Below are 18110 nucleotides of genomic sequence, written 5' to 3' on the forward strand. Positions count from 1 at the left end.
TATTGAGCCCGCCTTAGCACCATCCACACACCACCTCTTTACACCTTTTTGGATTAGCTGACGTCAGGCACTGCCAAGTTGGCGGTGACCGGAGCTACTGGGAGCTGCCCACTTTGAGCTTCATTTTGTCTCTTCAGGAACCTATGAGTGACGTCACGGAGACTACGTCCATATTTTATACAGCTGGTGGCCTGAACATGAAAATCATACAGCATATCAGCAGAGTCTTACTTTAAGACTTATTCTATCTTTGTGAGAACCAGCTTGAATTCTGGACAGAAGAGTTGTTCTTCAGAGGGTTCAGGCTGTGTGTGTGTGTGTGTGTGTGTGTGTGTGTGTGTGTGTGTGTGTGTGTGTGTGTGTGTGTGTGTGTACCTGCAGGGCAGCAGTGTGTATCCTGTACTGACTCAGTTTGTGTGTTACAATGTCTGTGCTGTCCTCAGGTCTGGTCTTGAGTCTGTTCTGGACCTCAGAGGTCGGAGCCGGTCGAGTCACAGCGTGGAACCTGCAGGAGGAAATATAATATATCTAGAAATATATGATGTATTCACATTTATACCTTCACAACATAGTTTTATGAATTATATGTTTGTATTCAATTCAGTATTTTATTGGAAATAAATGTCATCATGTCTGCTGTTTCGTTTTAGACATATTTCACCAAAATGAATCCTGAGCCAGGTTTAAATCTGTATGTATAAATAAAGCTCTGTGGGTTTAAACTAAGTTGGGTCAGTTAACTGGTTAAACTGGTTGCACTGACCTCTCTCCACTGACTGGATCTGTAGCTCTGAGAGTGATTCTCTCCAGACAAACATCATCTGTCAACTCCAGGAAGAAAACTCTGAGTGGAGAGTCAAACAGGGGTCATACAGAGGTCAAGTCAAGTCAATTTGATTGGTTCTAGTGCAGTGCCCGTTGAAAATGTGTGTTACGACCTTGTCTTTTGAGTAGTCGTTTGTTGATATATCAGTTTATTGTCTTTTGAGTAGTTAGCTGGTTGAGAAATACTGATGTGTGACATTAGGGGCCGTGGAAGGCAGATGCGCAGGTTGGTCAGAGGGATTTATGGGGAGATGATGATGGAGATTTATTGAAAAGTTTGAGGAAACAGAGGCGGAGGGCCTCAAGCGGGACCAATGCTATGCCACAGACACGCTGAAGAAACTCACTGGGAGAAAGACGGAATTCAGATGGAAAAAAATTTCTGGTTTCTGGTTTTCCCACAACCAGTCTCAGCCGTTTTCTGACCGTGACACCACGCAGTTCTGGGTGAGTCGAGCTTGACACCGTACAACCTCTTTAGAAATTGGGAAGACCTACACTCACTCAGGCAAGTTAGTGTCATCCTCACGTTAAACGTGACAAGGAGACAGGAGGGATTAGAGTAAACCTTGAGCAGCGGCGTTTTGGTGTTTAACGAGCCCGGTTAGCTTGCGTAACAACGTGCCTGTTCTGAACGGGCCAATTGCTTGGCCTCCAGTATTGCTGCTAATCCTAACAACTTCACACTTGACATTGAGCTTCATTGGGTCCTGAACAATACACCTGCCATGACATAGTTGTGTCCCCTAGCATTTGCTAACAGCTAGCTATTTGGGACCAGGCTATTTGTAGGATGAAGACATTCACAACTTTCTGCATCGGGTTTAGCCCTAATAGGAAAAACATCATTGTGGATATCTGAAATGTTTTAGTTTTGTTTTTTTTACCAGGAAGAATTGAATTACAGATATTTGCAATACATATCCAGTCTACCTATTAATGGTAAAAATGGCTTGCCATGCTCAGGACGAACGAATATTGTGTGTCCTACAAGACGGTGGTACATTTCATTTGTCCAGAGAGTCTGGCCACTCTCCATTGACAAGTGTTAACTTCCTTGAAGGCAGGTACTCTGTTGAAGTTTAAAACTATTGGATCTGCCCAGAGCCACTCTGGATCTGCCATAACCAATCACTAACAATTGGTCGTGACGTTGGCTTAGCAACGCTAGCGTTCGCCTTAGCCAACTCTTTCACCGCTAACGGAGCGAGCTGGAAAATCAAATCCTTCTCAGCCACTCCTTCTGTTCGCAGATTTGACCGGAGAAAACCTAAGAATATACCGCAAACCCAGACGGAGTACTGAAGGAAAATGAAAATTCAGCAGAGGGAGCCAGGCTATGTGTGTACAGAATAACCAACAGAATAAAATTACAATATAGACAGAATGTGGACATATATGAATTATAGATGCTATTTAGAAGTCATCTCCCATTTAGCAGTGGAAAAGTTACGCTTTCCGCAATTCTTACATTTTTCTATGGCCGGGAGGCGTGTTCATGTGTTTCAAGCGGAAATAAATTCTTAGTAGACATAGGTGAACATGTCACAAGAGGCTGCGGGCGTTCTCTGGTCGCACTTCTTTCAACTTCTTTCAACTTCTTTCAATTAACACCAAATTTTAGTTTGGACCCACTTCGCCGCAGTTAAGAGCGGCGGCCGCAGTTTTCCATAGACATTGCATGGCAGCTCAACGCAGGCCACGCTTCACCACTACTTGGTGTGTCTTTGGCAACTCTTTCACAGAGAGAATCCTGAATATTTAAAGACTATTTGTATTTAAAACAGTGAATGTGCAGCAGCAGGGCCATTAGAGTGAATATTTATACTGCAGCATCAAATATTTATCAGCACTCAGAACACTGTGTGTGTGTGTGTGTGTGTGTGTGTGTGTGTGTGTGTGTGTGTGTGTGTGTGTGTTTGTGTGTGTGTGTGTAGAATAGACATCATTACATACAGACATTAGTGACCTGTCACACTGTTAAACTGTAGTTATTGTTCTGTTTTTAGGGTTATGATAGAGCTTAATGTGTATCTTATTATCTAACAGCTGTAAACCTTCTGACTGTATACACGGTGACTGTAAAACAGTCTTCTGTTCATTACAGAGGCACGTGGATGGAACTTCAGTTCTGTGAGTGTGTAGTCCACACAATCACTCTGTGTGTCTCAGAGTAAATGAATGGATGTAAACACAGTCAATGTAATTAAAGCAGGATTCATCTGTCAAGAAGGAGAACTCAGACACTGAGCTACAAATCAAAACCTGCACCACTGGTATCTACAGTGGACTCCTGTTAACACCTTCCCTTCACTTCAGCTTTAGACACCATATGGATATCTTATCTGGATGACATCTGTAGGTGGTCTGGCCCACACTGTCATCAGATCTCAGCCTGGTGTAACTGGCACCTGTACACTGGCTCCATCTTTTAAAATCTGAGGAAGCCAGAAACTGATGCTACAAATAAGTCATTCCTCTAAATCCCATACAGCAGCACCACTTCAGGAGACTCTGCAGGGACCGCGATGACACGCACAACTCAGCCCATTAAACCAAACCTCAACCTCAACCTAACCACCTTCCTTACTGGTTGTATCTCTCAGCAGTTCAGTCAGTGTTCTCTGGCTCAAAATAAACCTGTGTGAGAGGTTTTAAAGCCTTCACACAGGGACAATCCCACTCTCTCTACCTCTGAAAACTTTCTCACAATCAGCTTAAGTGACTATGTGTTCACATTTTGACTGTCAGTTTTAAGTTCCTCTCAGCGTTCTGATACACTGAACATTTTACAGGAAGATAGGCACACAAACAACTAGGGTAACAAAGCTGGACAGAGACAGGTCAAAAATAAACATAGAACTATTATGAACATACAAGTAGGTGAAAAGCAGAACTAAGGAGTCTCCAGACAGCCCAATGACCAGACCCCACACCAGATCAGACCCCAAACAAACCTTTGGACTGTGCTGTAATTCATATAAAGGCATCAGCACATTCTGGGCCTCAACAACCACAACAGGCTCAATGAGATCCTGACAGGACTGTAGTAGTAGTAGTAGTAGTAGAAGTAGTAGTAGGAGGGATGGTAGCAGTACCTGTTGGGCTGCTGGGACTCCAGCTGGCTCTTGGCTTGCTGCAGGTCGCAGGGGAAGCCGTGAAGGATCCAGCCTCTGCAGCTGCAGTCCAGTCGGCTCAGACGTTCCTCCAGAACCTGCAGCACCAGGGAGTCTGGAACTGCAACAGCAGGTTCATCAATAATCAATAATCAGTAATAACAACAACAACAATAGTATTTAAGAAACAGCCACTCGTATGTCTCCAGGCGCATGTTGGCCTACGTACAGCTTGGTGAAGCATGTTTGAGTCTAGTACAACTTGTCTGGTGTAACTAACTACGTGGGTTAGTTAACATGAAAAAACAACAACTGGACACTCAGCAACATTTCCAGTATGAACATTATTATGTTTGTATCAGAGGTGGAGAACAGCAGCATCTCAGAGTGTTTCTACAGCGTAAACACTGATTATTAAACACAGCTGCTGTGATCAAACCTCTCATCTTAACACAAACAAACACAGACACACACACACACACACACACACACACACACACACACTGCTGTCACACAATTCACTGTGGAGGACGTTGAAGAATAAAAGCGATGGAGGAGTGTGTGTGAGTGTGTTGATATGACAATGAGTTAAAAACCCCAGGGGCTGCTGGGATACAGACAGGAATCAAACTGTTTTATTTCCACTTGAAACCAATCAATTTGTAACATATACTGTGTGTGTGTGTGTGTGTGTGTGTGTGTGTGTGTGTGTGTGTGTGTGTGTGTGTGTGTGCGCGCGCGCGTGCGTGTGTCTGTGTGTGTGTCTGTGTGTGGTTACCTGGCCTCCCATCATCCAGGTAGGATTGGATCTCTTCTCCCAGAGCTGAACCATCAGCTGCTACAGACCTCAACAGCTGACCACAACACACTGACAGACAGACAGACAGACAGACAGACAGACAGACAGACAGACAGTGAAAGCAGAGATGTTTAGTTCTGACTGAAGGTCGTCTGTGTGAATGTGAAAGTTACTTTTACTCTAAACACTAATGTGAACTACAACACAAGCTTTGGAAAAAAATAGTTTGCATGTGAAACTGCTCTTTAACCCACATTACCTGGTAGCTTACAATCATAAATCAAACGTTCAATCCATGATTACTTGTATCATTTATTAAAAATCTGAAACACTAGGCTGTAACAGTAAAGTTTTTGCCAGGAAACATAAAGAGACTCGACCCAGTTAGCAAGAGCTCAGCGGTCTGTGTTCAGTCTGTTGTCAACATGCCGCTCAGAATGTAAATGAGATGATTTAATGGAGATGAATTAAAAAATGAAACTGATTTCATGGAGCAGAGACAGCATGGAGGATTCTATTGCCCAGATGCTGATAACAGTGAGTGGTGGCTGTGTGTGTGTGTGTGTGTGTGTGTGTGTGTGTGTGTGTGTGTGTGCGTGTGTGTGCGCGTGTGTTGAATACCATCCACCATCTTGTATTTCTCTGACAGCAGTCTGGCCTGATGACTTTTCCCCGACCCCGGTGGACCCAACAGGAGGATTCTGGGAGTTATTGAGCGACGACGAGTCCGGACAAAAGCCAGCACTGACACATACACGTACACACAAACAAAAAAATCTGACCATAAACAGGAAGGCTAAAGAGCTCTGAAACTGAACCTTGAGGGACGCCAACATATTGTATTAGTTTGTGTCTTGCATTGTTTGTTTTGTATGTATTTTCTTGTTGAGTTCTGAGTTTTGCATTTTAATATAACTATTGTTGAGTTTGTGTTTTGCAAATTAGTTTAGGCTATAAATGCTGTGTTGTGTGGCATAAGTTTATGCTACATACTTGTCCTGATACAAATAAACATTACAATGAAATAAATACCAAATACAGTATTATTCTGATTATAAGTGGGAGTGATGCATCATAATAACATCACCATAATATAATAATATCATAGAATAGGATATAGTCAGATCTCTTTCTTGTACAAAATCCAGTACTAACAATGTGCAGGTCTGTTTAAACAAATACATGCTGATACCAGAGGTCTATGAAGGTACATTTAGTATAATGTACATTCCCATACACGACCGATGATTAATGAGGGTGTATGTGTGTGTCTGTACCTTGTTGGTAGATGTCAGCGTGTGGTTGGTCAGCGTTGATGATCTTCAGGACGTGCTGATAGGCTGAGCTCAGACCTGTGGCCTCACAGCGGTAACGCTGCAGCTCAGCCAATCGCTGCGTCTCTGACGGGCTCTGGCCCTCCTCCAGACGCTGAGTGATGGTGTCGTCGACCGGCCAGATGAAGGTCCGATGGTAAACATCTACAGACAGGAAGGGATGTTATGAGTCGTGGTAAAGCTTTTACTGTTCAAAAGTATCGTTTTTTTCTTCATGGATCTGATTGGATGGGTTTTACAACATCAGTATTCGGGCTGTTAATGTTGGATTGCTATCATCATCCTACAGATCCTGTTGAAACCTCAGCTGACTGATCTTATATCTTTCTTTTATTTGGTGCAACAGTCTTCTAAAGTTAGAGCACAGAGCTCATAGTAAACTCCACTTTCCATGTTGGACCTCAGTCTGTTTTGAGGGTAGTGCAGAGTGAAATGTTTCATGTTTGCTGGACTGAACTGGACTCACCTCCTGTCAGTGGGTCGACCAGTTTCCCCTGACTCCTCTCCAACAACACATCATCAGGAGCCTCCAACATCACTACACACAGAAACACACACACACACACACACACAGTATGTTTCAGTACATGCAGTACGTGTGTATACATGAACTTTAAGCTAATAGTTTGTTCTCACCAACATGTTCAGGGATGACTCCGGCCTGCTGGAGACTTAGAGCCTGCAGACGAGTCTGAGGGATTCCCTCCAACACCCAGCCCTGTAACACACACACACAAACACACACACACAGAGACTTTAAAGTTAGATGTTTGTAGCTGACTTTTTTACCTATTTTAACGTTACCATATTAACATTAGATCAAAAACCGAGTGTGATTCAAATAGTCAGCTAATGTGCTAGTAAAGATTAGCGTTATGTATTTAGTGATGTAATGACTGTTTAAGTGACATTATGTAACTTTTTTAACCATGAAATAACAACTTTAAAATATTGTTGATGCTACTTTGCTACTTGTAATAACGACAATGGTGCCTCGGTCATTTCCACCTGCCTCAAAAGACCTGTTCTCGCACTACGTAACTTTGGCGGCCGTTTACAATCTCCCCGAGAAGTGCTGTGACACGTTACGGCACTACCACTGATTTTGGTGAAACTGGATGGCGAGCTGGCCATCTTGCTGTTGGACTAGTAAGTAGTATTAGCTGGCTTGCTATGTCTTGTGTTGTTGCACTTGCTTGATGTTTGGCTGTGTTAGCAAAGTTGTCTCTCTAGTTTTTGATCATACAGTAAGTAATGTATTCATAACAAATGCAGGTGTAACAGCTGTCCAAATGTACGATAGCGGTGTATACATTAATTACACTCCAAAACTGTAGGGGCAACAAATCGCAATAATATCTACAGTTCCACAGTTTCCGTTGCTTTAATAAGGATTTTATCCTGAACAGGAAAGCGTCAAAAATACTGTATAACGGGTGCCTGGATAGTTGGTAGAGCAGGCACCCATATGCTGCATCTCCACTTTCATGTCTTCAGCTGTCCTGCCAATAAAGGCCTAAAAATGCCCAAAAATACTGTAAAACATGTTTTTTAATTACTATATTTGATGCATATGTTGCATACTGTAATTGTAACTCAATCATCTCCATGACAACCAGGACAACTCCATCTCCTGAGGAAGACCCTGGGATGAGGCTGAAAGCTTTGGAAACACCAAGTAAGTGGATATTGTGTTGAGAAGTTTTTGTCTAACAGTCGTGATTATAAAGATAATTGAAGTCAGTCAGACAGACAGACAGACAGACAGACAGACAGGTTAGTATTTAATGTGACAGGATGAGGTGGGGTCCTGATGGGAGCTGTCAATCATGCTCATCTCCTCCATTCACACTGACAGACAGACGATTAACACACAAAACACACACACACACACACACACACACACACACACACACACACACACACACACACACACACACACACACACACACACACATATACCCTAACCCCTGGTGTGTTGTGGAAAGTTTAGCCTGCGGCCAAAAACAACCATTAACAGATGAAAGCAGCTGCTAATCACACATCCACACACACACACACACACACACACACACACACACACACACACACACACACACACACACACAACAGAACACTGATGCTAAATGCTAAACGTCGAAGCTAAACGTTGAAGGCTGGAGACTGAAAGAAGCAGCTGTTTGTAGAGTTTAGAGGAAAAGAGGAAAGCTGAATGCTGGTTTACTGCTGATCACTGAGAGGCTGCTCAACACACACACACACACACACGCTGACTGAAGGGAAGTATGAAGAAACAGAGGTAGAAGAAGAAGACAAATAGATGGCAGACATGTTTGTTGTTGGAACTAAACTTTGAGTCTCAGAGGGGTTCAACGAAAATAAATCTTTGTCTTGTAGGTTTCATCGATGTTATGTGAAACCAATTTAAAGAGTAAACTCAACTTTGAGAACTCATCTGATCCCAAAGCAGTTTCTTCTATAACGGTGACTGTGTGGAGGATATTTCTCCTGTCCTACAGTAACATGAAGCTGTGACTACATGTCACCTTTTGAACTGTGATTTAATACACTTTATTTTTAATTGTGTTAAACGCAATTGTCTTAATCACACGGCCCAGAAAAAAAAAAAAAAAAAAGTCAGCCTGCAAAACTACACTGTACAGTAAGCTGTACAATTAACAAAGTGCAGATGTTCCTGTTTGGTAGCTGATGAAAAGGATCTATTGTGTGCTGTATAGGGTCAAAGAGGATGTCACGGCAGTTTTACTTGGCACCGCTATTCCCGGATCTTAGAATCCCAGCTACATTAACAAGGTACTATCTGCAGTGGAAAACAAAATTGAGAAAAACTCTGGTACAAAATTAGGTACAAAAAGTGAACAAATGGCTATAGAATCTGCTAAAAGTTAAACTAGAACCACCAACAGGATCCCTAAAACCTGTTCAAAGACCACTAGAACCTCATAAAGAAGAATTAAAGTGATAGTTTGGATTTTTTCAAGTGGGGGTCATTGTACGTTCCTAAGGCCGTTCAGTCTACCTCTGCAAAAGTTCTTCTTCTGTATATTCTGGTTCATTATGCATCCTCTTGTCTCCACAGTGAATGGCATTTGCGGTCACAATTACTCAATTTATTTTCATGTATTTGTTGTCTCTTCCATAAATGGCTGAAAGTCGGACCCAAACAGCAGATCTGCGGTGTAATACAGTGTGCAGCACAGTTGAGCTTATAGTATGACTAGGAATATGGAAGTTGAGAAAATGTAGTGCCAAAGGAAAGGCCTATTTGACAGCAAGGTAAAGCAGTGAAAATATAGATTTTTTTTTAGGTGGTCCTTTTTTTAGATAGCTAAAATAAGATTAGCTGCTGCCCCTGTCCACAGCAGTACAGTACATTGCTTAGCATCCATGTTGGTTCTTGTGCCTGCTTCTCTCACCTGGGGGCCTGCAGACCCTCATCTACTGTAGGTACGTAAGTACCTCCTTAGTCTCGCAATGCCAGAACTTCCTCCACAGCACTGTGGAGGACGGTCTGGCTAGTCCACACAGCATTCCGGGATGGGAAAAAAACGTGCTCTGGTTTATTGGCCTTTCTTTAAACCAATCACAATCGTCTTGGGCGGCGCTTAGCGCTACCGGACGGAGCCACGGTGCCTCTGCAAAATAACCTCGGGAAGGAACGTGTACGTTCAAAAGTTGTTTTTAGTCTGCAACAGAAAACTCAGATTGGACAGATAGTCTAGCTAGCTGTCTGGATTTACCCTGCAGAGATCTGATGAGCAGTTAACCATAGTCCTCAGAAATTGACCAGAGTTTAAAATTCCAACACACAGAAAGCGTAAAGTGACGGACATCCATCCAAAATGAGGGACATCCAGCGGAATTTTCAGCAGCACCTGAAGAATGCCGGAAATGAAACATCGTCGATATAGACTAGTACCTCATAAAACCCCACTTCATAAGATCTAAACTATCCCTTTAAAACCACCTAAATGAACTCTAGACTCTAACTCCTTTAGATTATCATGTTGCTACACAGGTTTCCCCTTTAGTTGTATTTTTTTTACAGTGTACCAGCCGAGCATTTAGTATGAAGATATTTGAACAGAGGCCAGACGTTCAATCAGACAGATAAATGCAGTTGTGTTGTTGTTGTTGTGTGAGTGTTGTTGACAGCAGCTTCACTTTCTTTAATTCTCCTAAACTGATCAGAACGCAGCTCTCAGTGTCCTGATGAACGCTGACAGGAAACAGGACGTGATGCTAATGAGGAGCAGCAGAGAGGACGAGCCCGAGTGAAAATAACACGTGTGATGTGACAGCAGCACGTCTGTTTGATCAGCTGATCTCTGGGGAGACACGCCAACACGCTGCTCGGCCTGCTGGGAATCGTAGTACGACACAGCAGCGACCAGAGCGCTAATTATTATCATCACAGCAGCAGATCAGAAACAGAGACAGTCACAGAGAGAGAGAGAAACAGACAGTCACAGAGAGAGAGAGAGAAACAGAGACAGTCACAGAGAGAGAGAGAGAAACAGACAGTCACAGAGAGAGAGAGAAACAGAGACAGTCACAGAGAGAGAGAGAGAAACACAGACAGTCACAGAGAGAGAGAGAGAAACAGAGACAGTCACAGAGAGAGAGAGAAACACAGACAGTCACAGAGAGAGAGAGAGAAACAGAGACAGTCACAGAGAGAGAGAGAAACACAGACAGTCACAGAGAGAGAGAGAAACAGAGACAGTCACAGAGAGAGAGAAACACAGACAGTCACAGAGAGAGAGAGAGAAACAGAGACAGTCACAGAGAGAGAGAGAAACACAGACAGTCACAGAGAGAGAGAGAGAAACAGAGACAGTCACAGAGACAGATCTGATCAGCAACATCTTACTGAGTGATTAAACCGTGAACAGCTCTATCCATTCTGAGGCTAAAGGCCTATCAGACTTTAAAACTGAACAGGATTTAGTTACAGAGACATCATTCTATCTAACATGTCCACCATCAGCAGTCTAGGCAGACTAAGTCATCTAAAGCCCGAGACACGCTAAGCCGATAATCGGCTGTCGGACAGTCTGGCAAGGTCAGTGACTCGAGTCTGTTCAGTGTGTTCCGTGCCGTCGTCCGTCCGAGGGGCCGTCAGCCTTCATTTTGGCCGATTTGACATGTTGAATCGGAAGGCGGGCACTTCCGGCAGTCAGACTCAAATGACCCATCTAATTGGTAGAGTGCTAACCTGGAAACGAGGAGCGGGATGAGCGGGACTAGAGTCTCTCAAAATCTGACGAAAATCTTTTAAACTGACCTTTGTTGATCTGAAATGAAGCAACTGCATGGCCTATTTCTCGCTTAAAATGTTTTCAGAAACACGTTTCGGTGAACTATTTTAGTACAATATGAGATCGTATTCTTACCAAGCCACCATGACACTGGCCCTCATTTATGAAACGTGCGTACGACCTAAAACAGGCGTACGACGGGCGTACGCTGATTCCTACGCAAAGCTCGGCATTTATCAATTTGGACGTGAGCGTAGGCTGCGATCAAATCTCACGTCTGGTCTGAACCCGTGTACGCAAGTTTTCGAGTCAGTGTGGACTTGCGGTGCAGCATATAATCAGTTTAACAGGAGAAGGAGAAGTCATCAGTTGATCACGTATCAGCAATGGCAGATCTGGCTCTTTTAGAAGACCTCTATGCGCCGGTCTGCAACATTGTTTTAGCCTGTGGGGTTCTGCACAACATCGCACAGGAAAACACGGTGCCATAAATGTAGCGATGGAGCCAGATGACCCGATGCCCAGAGAGCAGTGTCCAGAACAGCCCCAATTGGGGGCTATACCCAGGAGACAGGATATTATTATTCCTCGCTTTTAAAAGGTAGCCTATAGTGTTATGTTTGGCAATGATATTCATAGGCTACAGGAAACATGACGATGCACAACATTTTTATTTATTATTCAGGTTTTCATTTCTATGTCGTGAACGATTTATTTCTGCCATTGACCGAGTTATTTCGGCTTGTTTTCCCAGCCCCTCTGCTGTCAGGAGACAGGGTCGTGGTGGTGGTCCAGCACGGGGGGGCGGAGGACACGCGCTCTCCCTCAGCTGTTGTCTTGTTCTGACTTATGAAAAAAAACACGAGTAAAATAAAAGACACTGCATAAACTCCGCTACCGTGTGTTTATTTAAATATAGGTACACCATGTAGGCCTAAGAGATTGCAATAAGCCTGTATATTACTATTAGGACTATAGAAAATGTGTCAAGGATGTATAAATTAAATAGGCTAAACTTCAGCTGGAGTCCGATTTACTACGGCAACACTGTTGACCACATCAGTGATCTCTTTTCATCCCGCATTCTTTCTACAGCCTTTAATAATAGTTTTTAGGCTGCCAAAAAGTACACACGTTAGTAACCTGAGATATCAGGGTTTCAATCTCCACCTCTGAAAAGTGCCGCTTCTCAGCCGGATTACGTCTCGCCATGTCGTAAATTGTAGGGGCGAGGCCTCAAAACCGAGAATATATTGGGGCGTGATATTTAAATTACGATCGTTTCCAGCTGCTGCATTTATCAATGTACGACCGTTCTTACGCTCTGATTGGTATGATACGAACGTTTCATAAATCACACGTAAAGCCTGTCGTAAGATGATTTCTGCGCTCATATCTGCGCTGGTTTCTACGTTAGGTTGATAAATGAGGGCCAGTGTGTCTCTAGATTTCTGGAGAAACCAGACCCAAATGACGCGTTCGTCCAATCAGCTGCCGGTTTGAATTTTTGGGCGACAATACAGATTAGCGCCGCCTGCTGTTATGGAGAAGTATTACGTCTCGTCGCTTTGGTGTGTTCCGAGGCACTTTTTTGACCAACTCAGGGAGACTAATCAGTCCAACTGCCTTTTCTGCCGAGGGTCGGCCGTCTGGTTGGTGTGTCACAACCTTAACAGGAATGTGTACTTGCACATATTTGATTGGCCAGCGCCTCTGGTTAACACCTTGGATAACGTTAAATTGTGTTGATGCAAAAGTTTGGTTAAAATTCTGTTTATTTTCTTGCTTTGGGGCATTTAAAGCCTGTTAGGTAGTAATAGATGACAGGGTCAACATCTTATTCCAATGCTGAGTATTTCCCAGCAGCCTCTGAGTCAGGACCAACACAGAAGTCTGATTGAGAGGAAGTCTAGAAAAGCACTTTACAAATAAAATGTATTATTATTATTATTATTATTATTAATAATAAGGAGGCTGTGATCGTTGACGCGATGCTGATGGAGGTCTGAACACAATCTTACCCTGTTGAAGCAGTCAATCTCATTCAGTCTCTGTTGGACCAGTCTGACCAGCAGCTCAGCAGGAAGCTCCTGAACACACACACACACACACACACACACACACACACACACACACACACACACACACACACACACACACACACACACACACACACACACACACACACACACACACACACGGTGTTAGTATGAGGCTAAAGAATAAGTTTCATTGGGATGACATTTCACTTTCTCTTTCTCTGTGAAAGAAGTATTCAGATCCTTTACTGCAGTAAAAATAGTGTGAAAAAACTCTTCTACAAGTAAAAGTCCTGCATTCAAAACCTTAAGTAAAAGTATGTAACTGCCAAATGTAGTTAAAGTATTGATTGTGCAGTAAAATGTCCCCTGTCAGTGTTTTACTATTATATCTTAGATCATCATATGTTTGTAGCGTCATCCTGTAAGAACCATGTATCTCTAAAAAACAGCTTTGTGACGATGCATTTTCTAGCCAATCCAAGAGGCTTTTTTTAAACAGTTTATTTAGCTTAAAGTTAGGAGAATTTTCTCAACACATAAGGAAAACTTCATCCTTCAGTTCATCACAAACATTCAAAATCAACACATCTGGGAAAAAATGGTTTTTACTGGACAGGAAGGGGATGGCAAACTGTCATACTAAAATACTCAAGTAAAGTACAAGTACCTCAAATTTGTACTTAAGTACAGTACTTGAGTAAATGCACTTTGTTACATTCCGCCACTGTTCTTAGTTCATCGTGGTGGGAAGCACAGACTCGCACTAGTGACTGCTGCTGGTTGGCCGAGGCTCCTGTATGTACACTCTATATAAATAGAATGGAATGTAAGCATGAGAAGGTCTGGAGGTCCACAGAGGGAGAGTGAAACTCTGATTAACCTGCCTATGATCAGCTGTTTTAGGTGTCTACATGACATCACAGCCTGACAGCAGTGTGTTTGTGTGTGTGTACCTGCTCTTTGAGTGTGTATTGGAGTGCCTCTACACTCAGCTCTGATTGGCCCTCTAGTAAACTGTGCATGGACACATGGACAGCTCTCAGCTCAGCACTCAGCTTTTTGGCCTATAGGACAACAACAACCACAGAAGAAGAAGTAATGACATGAACTGTGTCCTAAGTTTGTTGTTCACCCATTCACTGCTTCCCTCTGTAGTTTACTCTCAACTCTTCCTGATGAAAAAGCTTTACTTCTGACATTGGAGGACAAAGAAGCTGGATGGTAAACTCTCACTGGGTGAGCTCTGAGCTCAGTCTCCACATTGTCACACTGAACTAACTGTTTTCATTAGTCTGATGTTAGTATGGATTCTTCCTCGTTGGTGCAGCTTACACTGAGAGCTATAATGTTAAACACACTTGATCATCCCAGCAGAGAAAACTGACTGATAAAACTCACCACTGTGTGCTTCCCAACAGCAGGAGGGCCGAGCAGCAGGACCCTGGGAACTGGCAGACAGGCAAAAAGAGAGACAGACAGACACACACACACACATATACACACACTCTTGATAACAGTAACCTCAACTCAGGACAGACAGGGAGTAGAGTCACAGCTCCATCTAGTGGCCGCAGAAATGTTTGATTCGTCTCGCATCCGTATGGACAGAGCTTTTAACTTTCAAAGGGACATTTGAACTCATCACATAGAGACCAAACAGCATCAGGCAGGAGTATAAGCCCTTATTACTAATAATGTCCCCCCAGAGAAGAACTACTGTCTCTCTCCAACAGCTGGATGTCAGGTGTGTTGACTTACTGTCCACGCTGCTTCTCCTCAGCAGACTGATCAGGTAACTGATCGGATCTTCAGGCTGATCAATTACCAGACTGGACAGCATGCTCTGAAACACACGTGCACGCACAGACACACGCGCGCGCACACACACACACACACACACACACAGACAGACAGACAGACAGACAGACAGACAGACAGACAGACAGACACACACACACAGAGCCTCAGTGTAGTCTGATGCATTTAACAAGCTAAAACCTGCAGAATGGTCCTTTCATACCTGCACCAGGTTGAAGATGTTGTGTTTGTCAGCGTAGACGGACATCTGAGGAGGAACCCTCAGGGGTTTCACAGTCTCATCCATCAGGAGGAGGAGGAGGAGGAGGAGGATGGATGGATGAGGATGGCAGACACGGATGCTTTTATTTCCTGAGGACCATGCACACAGTACATTAAGAAACCGCAGCACAGCGCCAAACTGTAAAAACACCAAACTAAAAGTTGAACTTTCCCCACGTTAAGATCCTGAAACTGGATTTAAAATGTACTATTTTGAGATAATTGTACTTAACTTGAATATTTTTCTGCTACAAATACTCCACTAACGTAACATATCATCCTTCTCTAACTAAACATTCACGTTAACGTTACATCTAGCTAGCTAGCTAGCTAGCCAGCATCATTAAAATCAGCTCCACCTTTACCAGCTCAACACATCAATACAATTATTCTTATATATTTATATTATTCTGCATAATGAGCATTTTTACTTTTGGTACTTTAAGTACATTTGGATGAAGATACTTCTCCTGTAAGAGTATTTCTACCATAGATATAAAACAGAAATGCTGAAATTTTATATTTAGCTATGAATTCTAGCTAAACTGTGAGACAGAAAGAGAAACGGTCTGCTAGCGTAACATTACCGTGTCAGTCTCTGTTGATTATGGACACAGAGGAAACCGTAGAAACAAACGTTATATGTTACAAATAGTATTACATCGGTATAAAACTCCTATAGCTGTAGCACATACCTGGTGTTTATTGAGTCGGTTGCTAAGAAGCGTTTGCTTGTTGTTAGGGAAGAACGTCATCAACGCGCGTGCGGGGCGGAACCATTGGGCGGAACCTTATATTAATGTCAATGGGCGGAACCAGAGCCATGCTTTCTCTAACACGCTGGGCGGAACCATAGATATATATTTTTTTTATTGCAGAATATTTTTGTTACAATTTGTCGAAACCATACAGTCTATGGTCAAAACAAAGAGATTGAGGATATAACGCAGCCTTCACAATAAGAGACATCTGACAGCAGCAACCAAAGGACGTTGGGCTGTACTTAGTCTGAAATAGCTAGCTAGCTGTAATATGCTATTGAAACTTGTCATAGAACGAAGAGATATTTTCTGGGTTAAACGGCATGGTTTCATTTAAATAATTTAACATACATACACACACACACACACACACACACACACACACACACACACACACACACACACACACACACACACACACACACACACACACACACACACACACACACAAACAAGATCTACACGAGTTTCAGTACTGATAACAAAACAATACTTTTGAAATACCCAGTGGGGAATGTAACAAAGTAAATTTTCTCTATGTACTTAAATACAAATTTTAGGTACTTGTAGGCCTACTTTCCATTTACAGCTACTTTCTTCTACTCCACTACATCAAAAAGGGAACCATTGAACATATTACTTCACTACATTTATCTGACATCTTAGATTACTCTTTTACATCTTAGTTCTTTTTCAGATTACCATTTCACATAAAGGTAACATTTAAGGTTATAAAATTGTTAGAAATTAAACTAGTGATTTCCCCAATCTAGTAGATGTGTATAGCAGCTCCACAAAAATAATGTCTCCTCTAAACTTCACATTTCATTGCAATAACGTCAAATGATCAATACTGCAATTGTTATAAATTATATTAGAAAAAAAAAATAGAATAAAGTCCAGAAAGTGAAAGCAAATGTGTATCACAGTATCAGAACTTAGTTTCTCCTTCTTCTCTCCCATTAATCATCTGGTGACCCCTTGGAGGGGCTGACCCCTAGGTTGGGAACCACTGGACTAAACTAGAAAACTGTATATAAAGTAGTTAAAAGTAGCTCCACCTGGAGCAGCTACAACAGTAACGTGGTGCTCGAACATTGATGCCTCCGTATTAACTATCTAAATCTAATAATGTCACATAGAATCAGATAGCGGTCACAGACAGAAAGATATTTTACTGCACTGCCTTTACTGTTACTGCATGAAGAATAATGAGAATAATTCTGTACTTCAACTACATGAAGCTCATAATACTTCAACTTTACAGCTGTTACTTTGTTTACATGAAGCTGAGTACTTGCATACATTTACTGCGGATACTTTAACTACATGAATCTGATGATATTTCTATACCATGACACGACATTTAATGTCAGTTTTAGATCCACTGGTCTCAGACATTTTGGTCCACACCAGATAAACTTTTAATCTCTAATCACTAATCAGGACAGACAGACCTGCAGAGATTTTAGAAGTCTTTATTTCTAGTGTTCACAGTTTAACATTTGTCTCAAAACACACAAGCACAGCTGTTTCCTGACAGCAGATCTCTGAAGTAAAGAGAGCAACACTGCTGGGGACAATTGCCATGTTGAGTTGCTAAGAAAGAGAAGAAATCACCCAAGTGAGATCATTAGAGACTCAATTCAGGTTTAATCAGCTGGATTGAGTCCTGCAGAGGACAAGAGGAAGTCTTTGGTCTGTATGTAAACTGAAGTTTACATCCTGAACTGAAACTGATCCTCCTCAGTTTTTGGTTTAAAGGTACGGTTTAGCATTTTTGGAAATAATTATAATAATACATAATAATAGTTTATTCTCTTTCTTTCTGAGAGTGAAGTGTTTACATATATATCAAGATCATATCTCTGT

The 18110-nt window shown here is 42.4% G+C and overlaps 1 protein-coding gene across 3 annotated transcripts in view; it reads right to left on the reverse strand.

Moving 5' to 3' along the window:
- Positions 1-16255, reverse strand: part of ak8 (adenylate kinase 8) — an 18278-nt gene extending 2023 nt beyond the window's left edge. The window contains exons 1-14 of one of the 3 annotated variants that reach the window (XM_028578415.1): positions 16173-16255; positions 15419-15567; positions 15157-15241; positions 14797-14846; positions 14352-14462; positions 13378-13446; positions 6711-6792; positions 6541-6612; positions 6018-6218; positions 5362-5484; positions 4720-4809; positions 3924-4062; positions 764-844; positions 376-505 (exon numbers count right to left, since the gene is read on the reverse strand). In XM_028578415.1, the coding sequence (XP_028434216.1) occupies positions 376-505; positions 764-844; positions 3924-4062; positions 4720-4809; positions 5362-5484; positions 6018-6218; positions 6541-6612; positions 6711-6792; positions 13378-13446; positions 14352-14462; positions 14797-14846; positions 15157-15241; positions 15419-15502 (1317 nt within the window). In that variant the 5' untranslated portion in view covers positions 15503-15567; positions 16173-16255. The other 2 variants (XM_028578416.1, XM_028578417.1) reach the window with 2 other exon arrangements.
- Between the last annotated feature and the right edge of the window lie 1855 nt (positions 16256-18110).

Source organism: Perca flavescens, chromosome 5, assembly GCF_004354835.1.
Source record: "Perca flavescens isolate YP-PL-M2 chromosome 5, PFLA_1.0, whole genome shotgun sequence".
Taxonomy (NCBI): domain Eukaryota; kingdom Metazoa; phylum Chordata; class Actinopteri; order Perciformes; family Percidae; genus Perca; species Perca flavescens.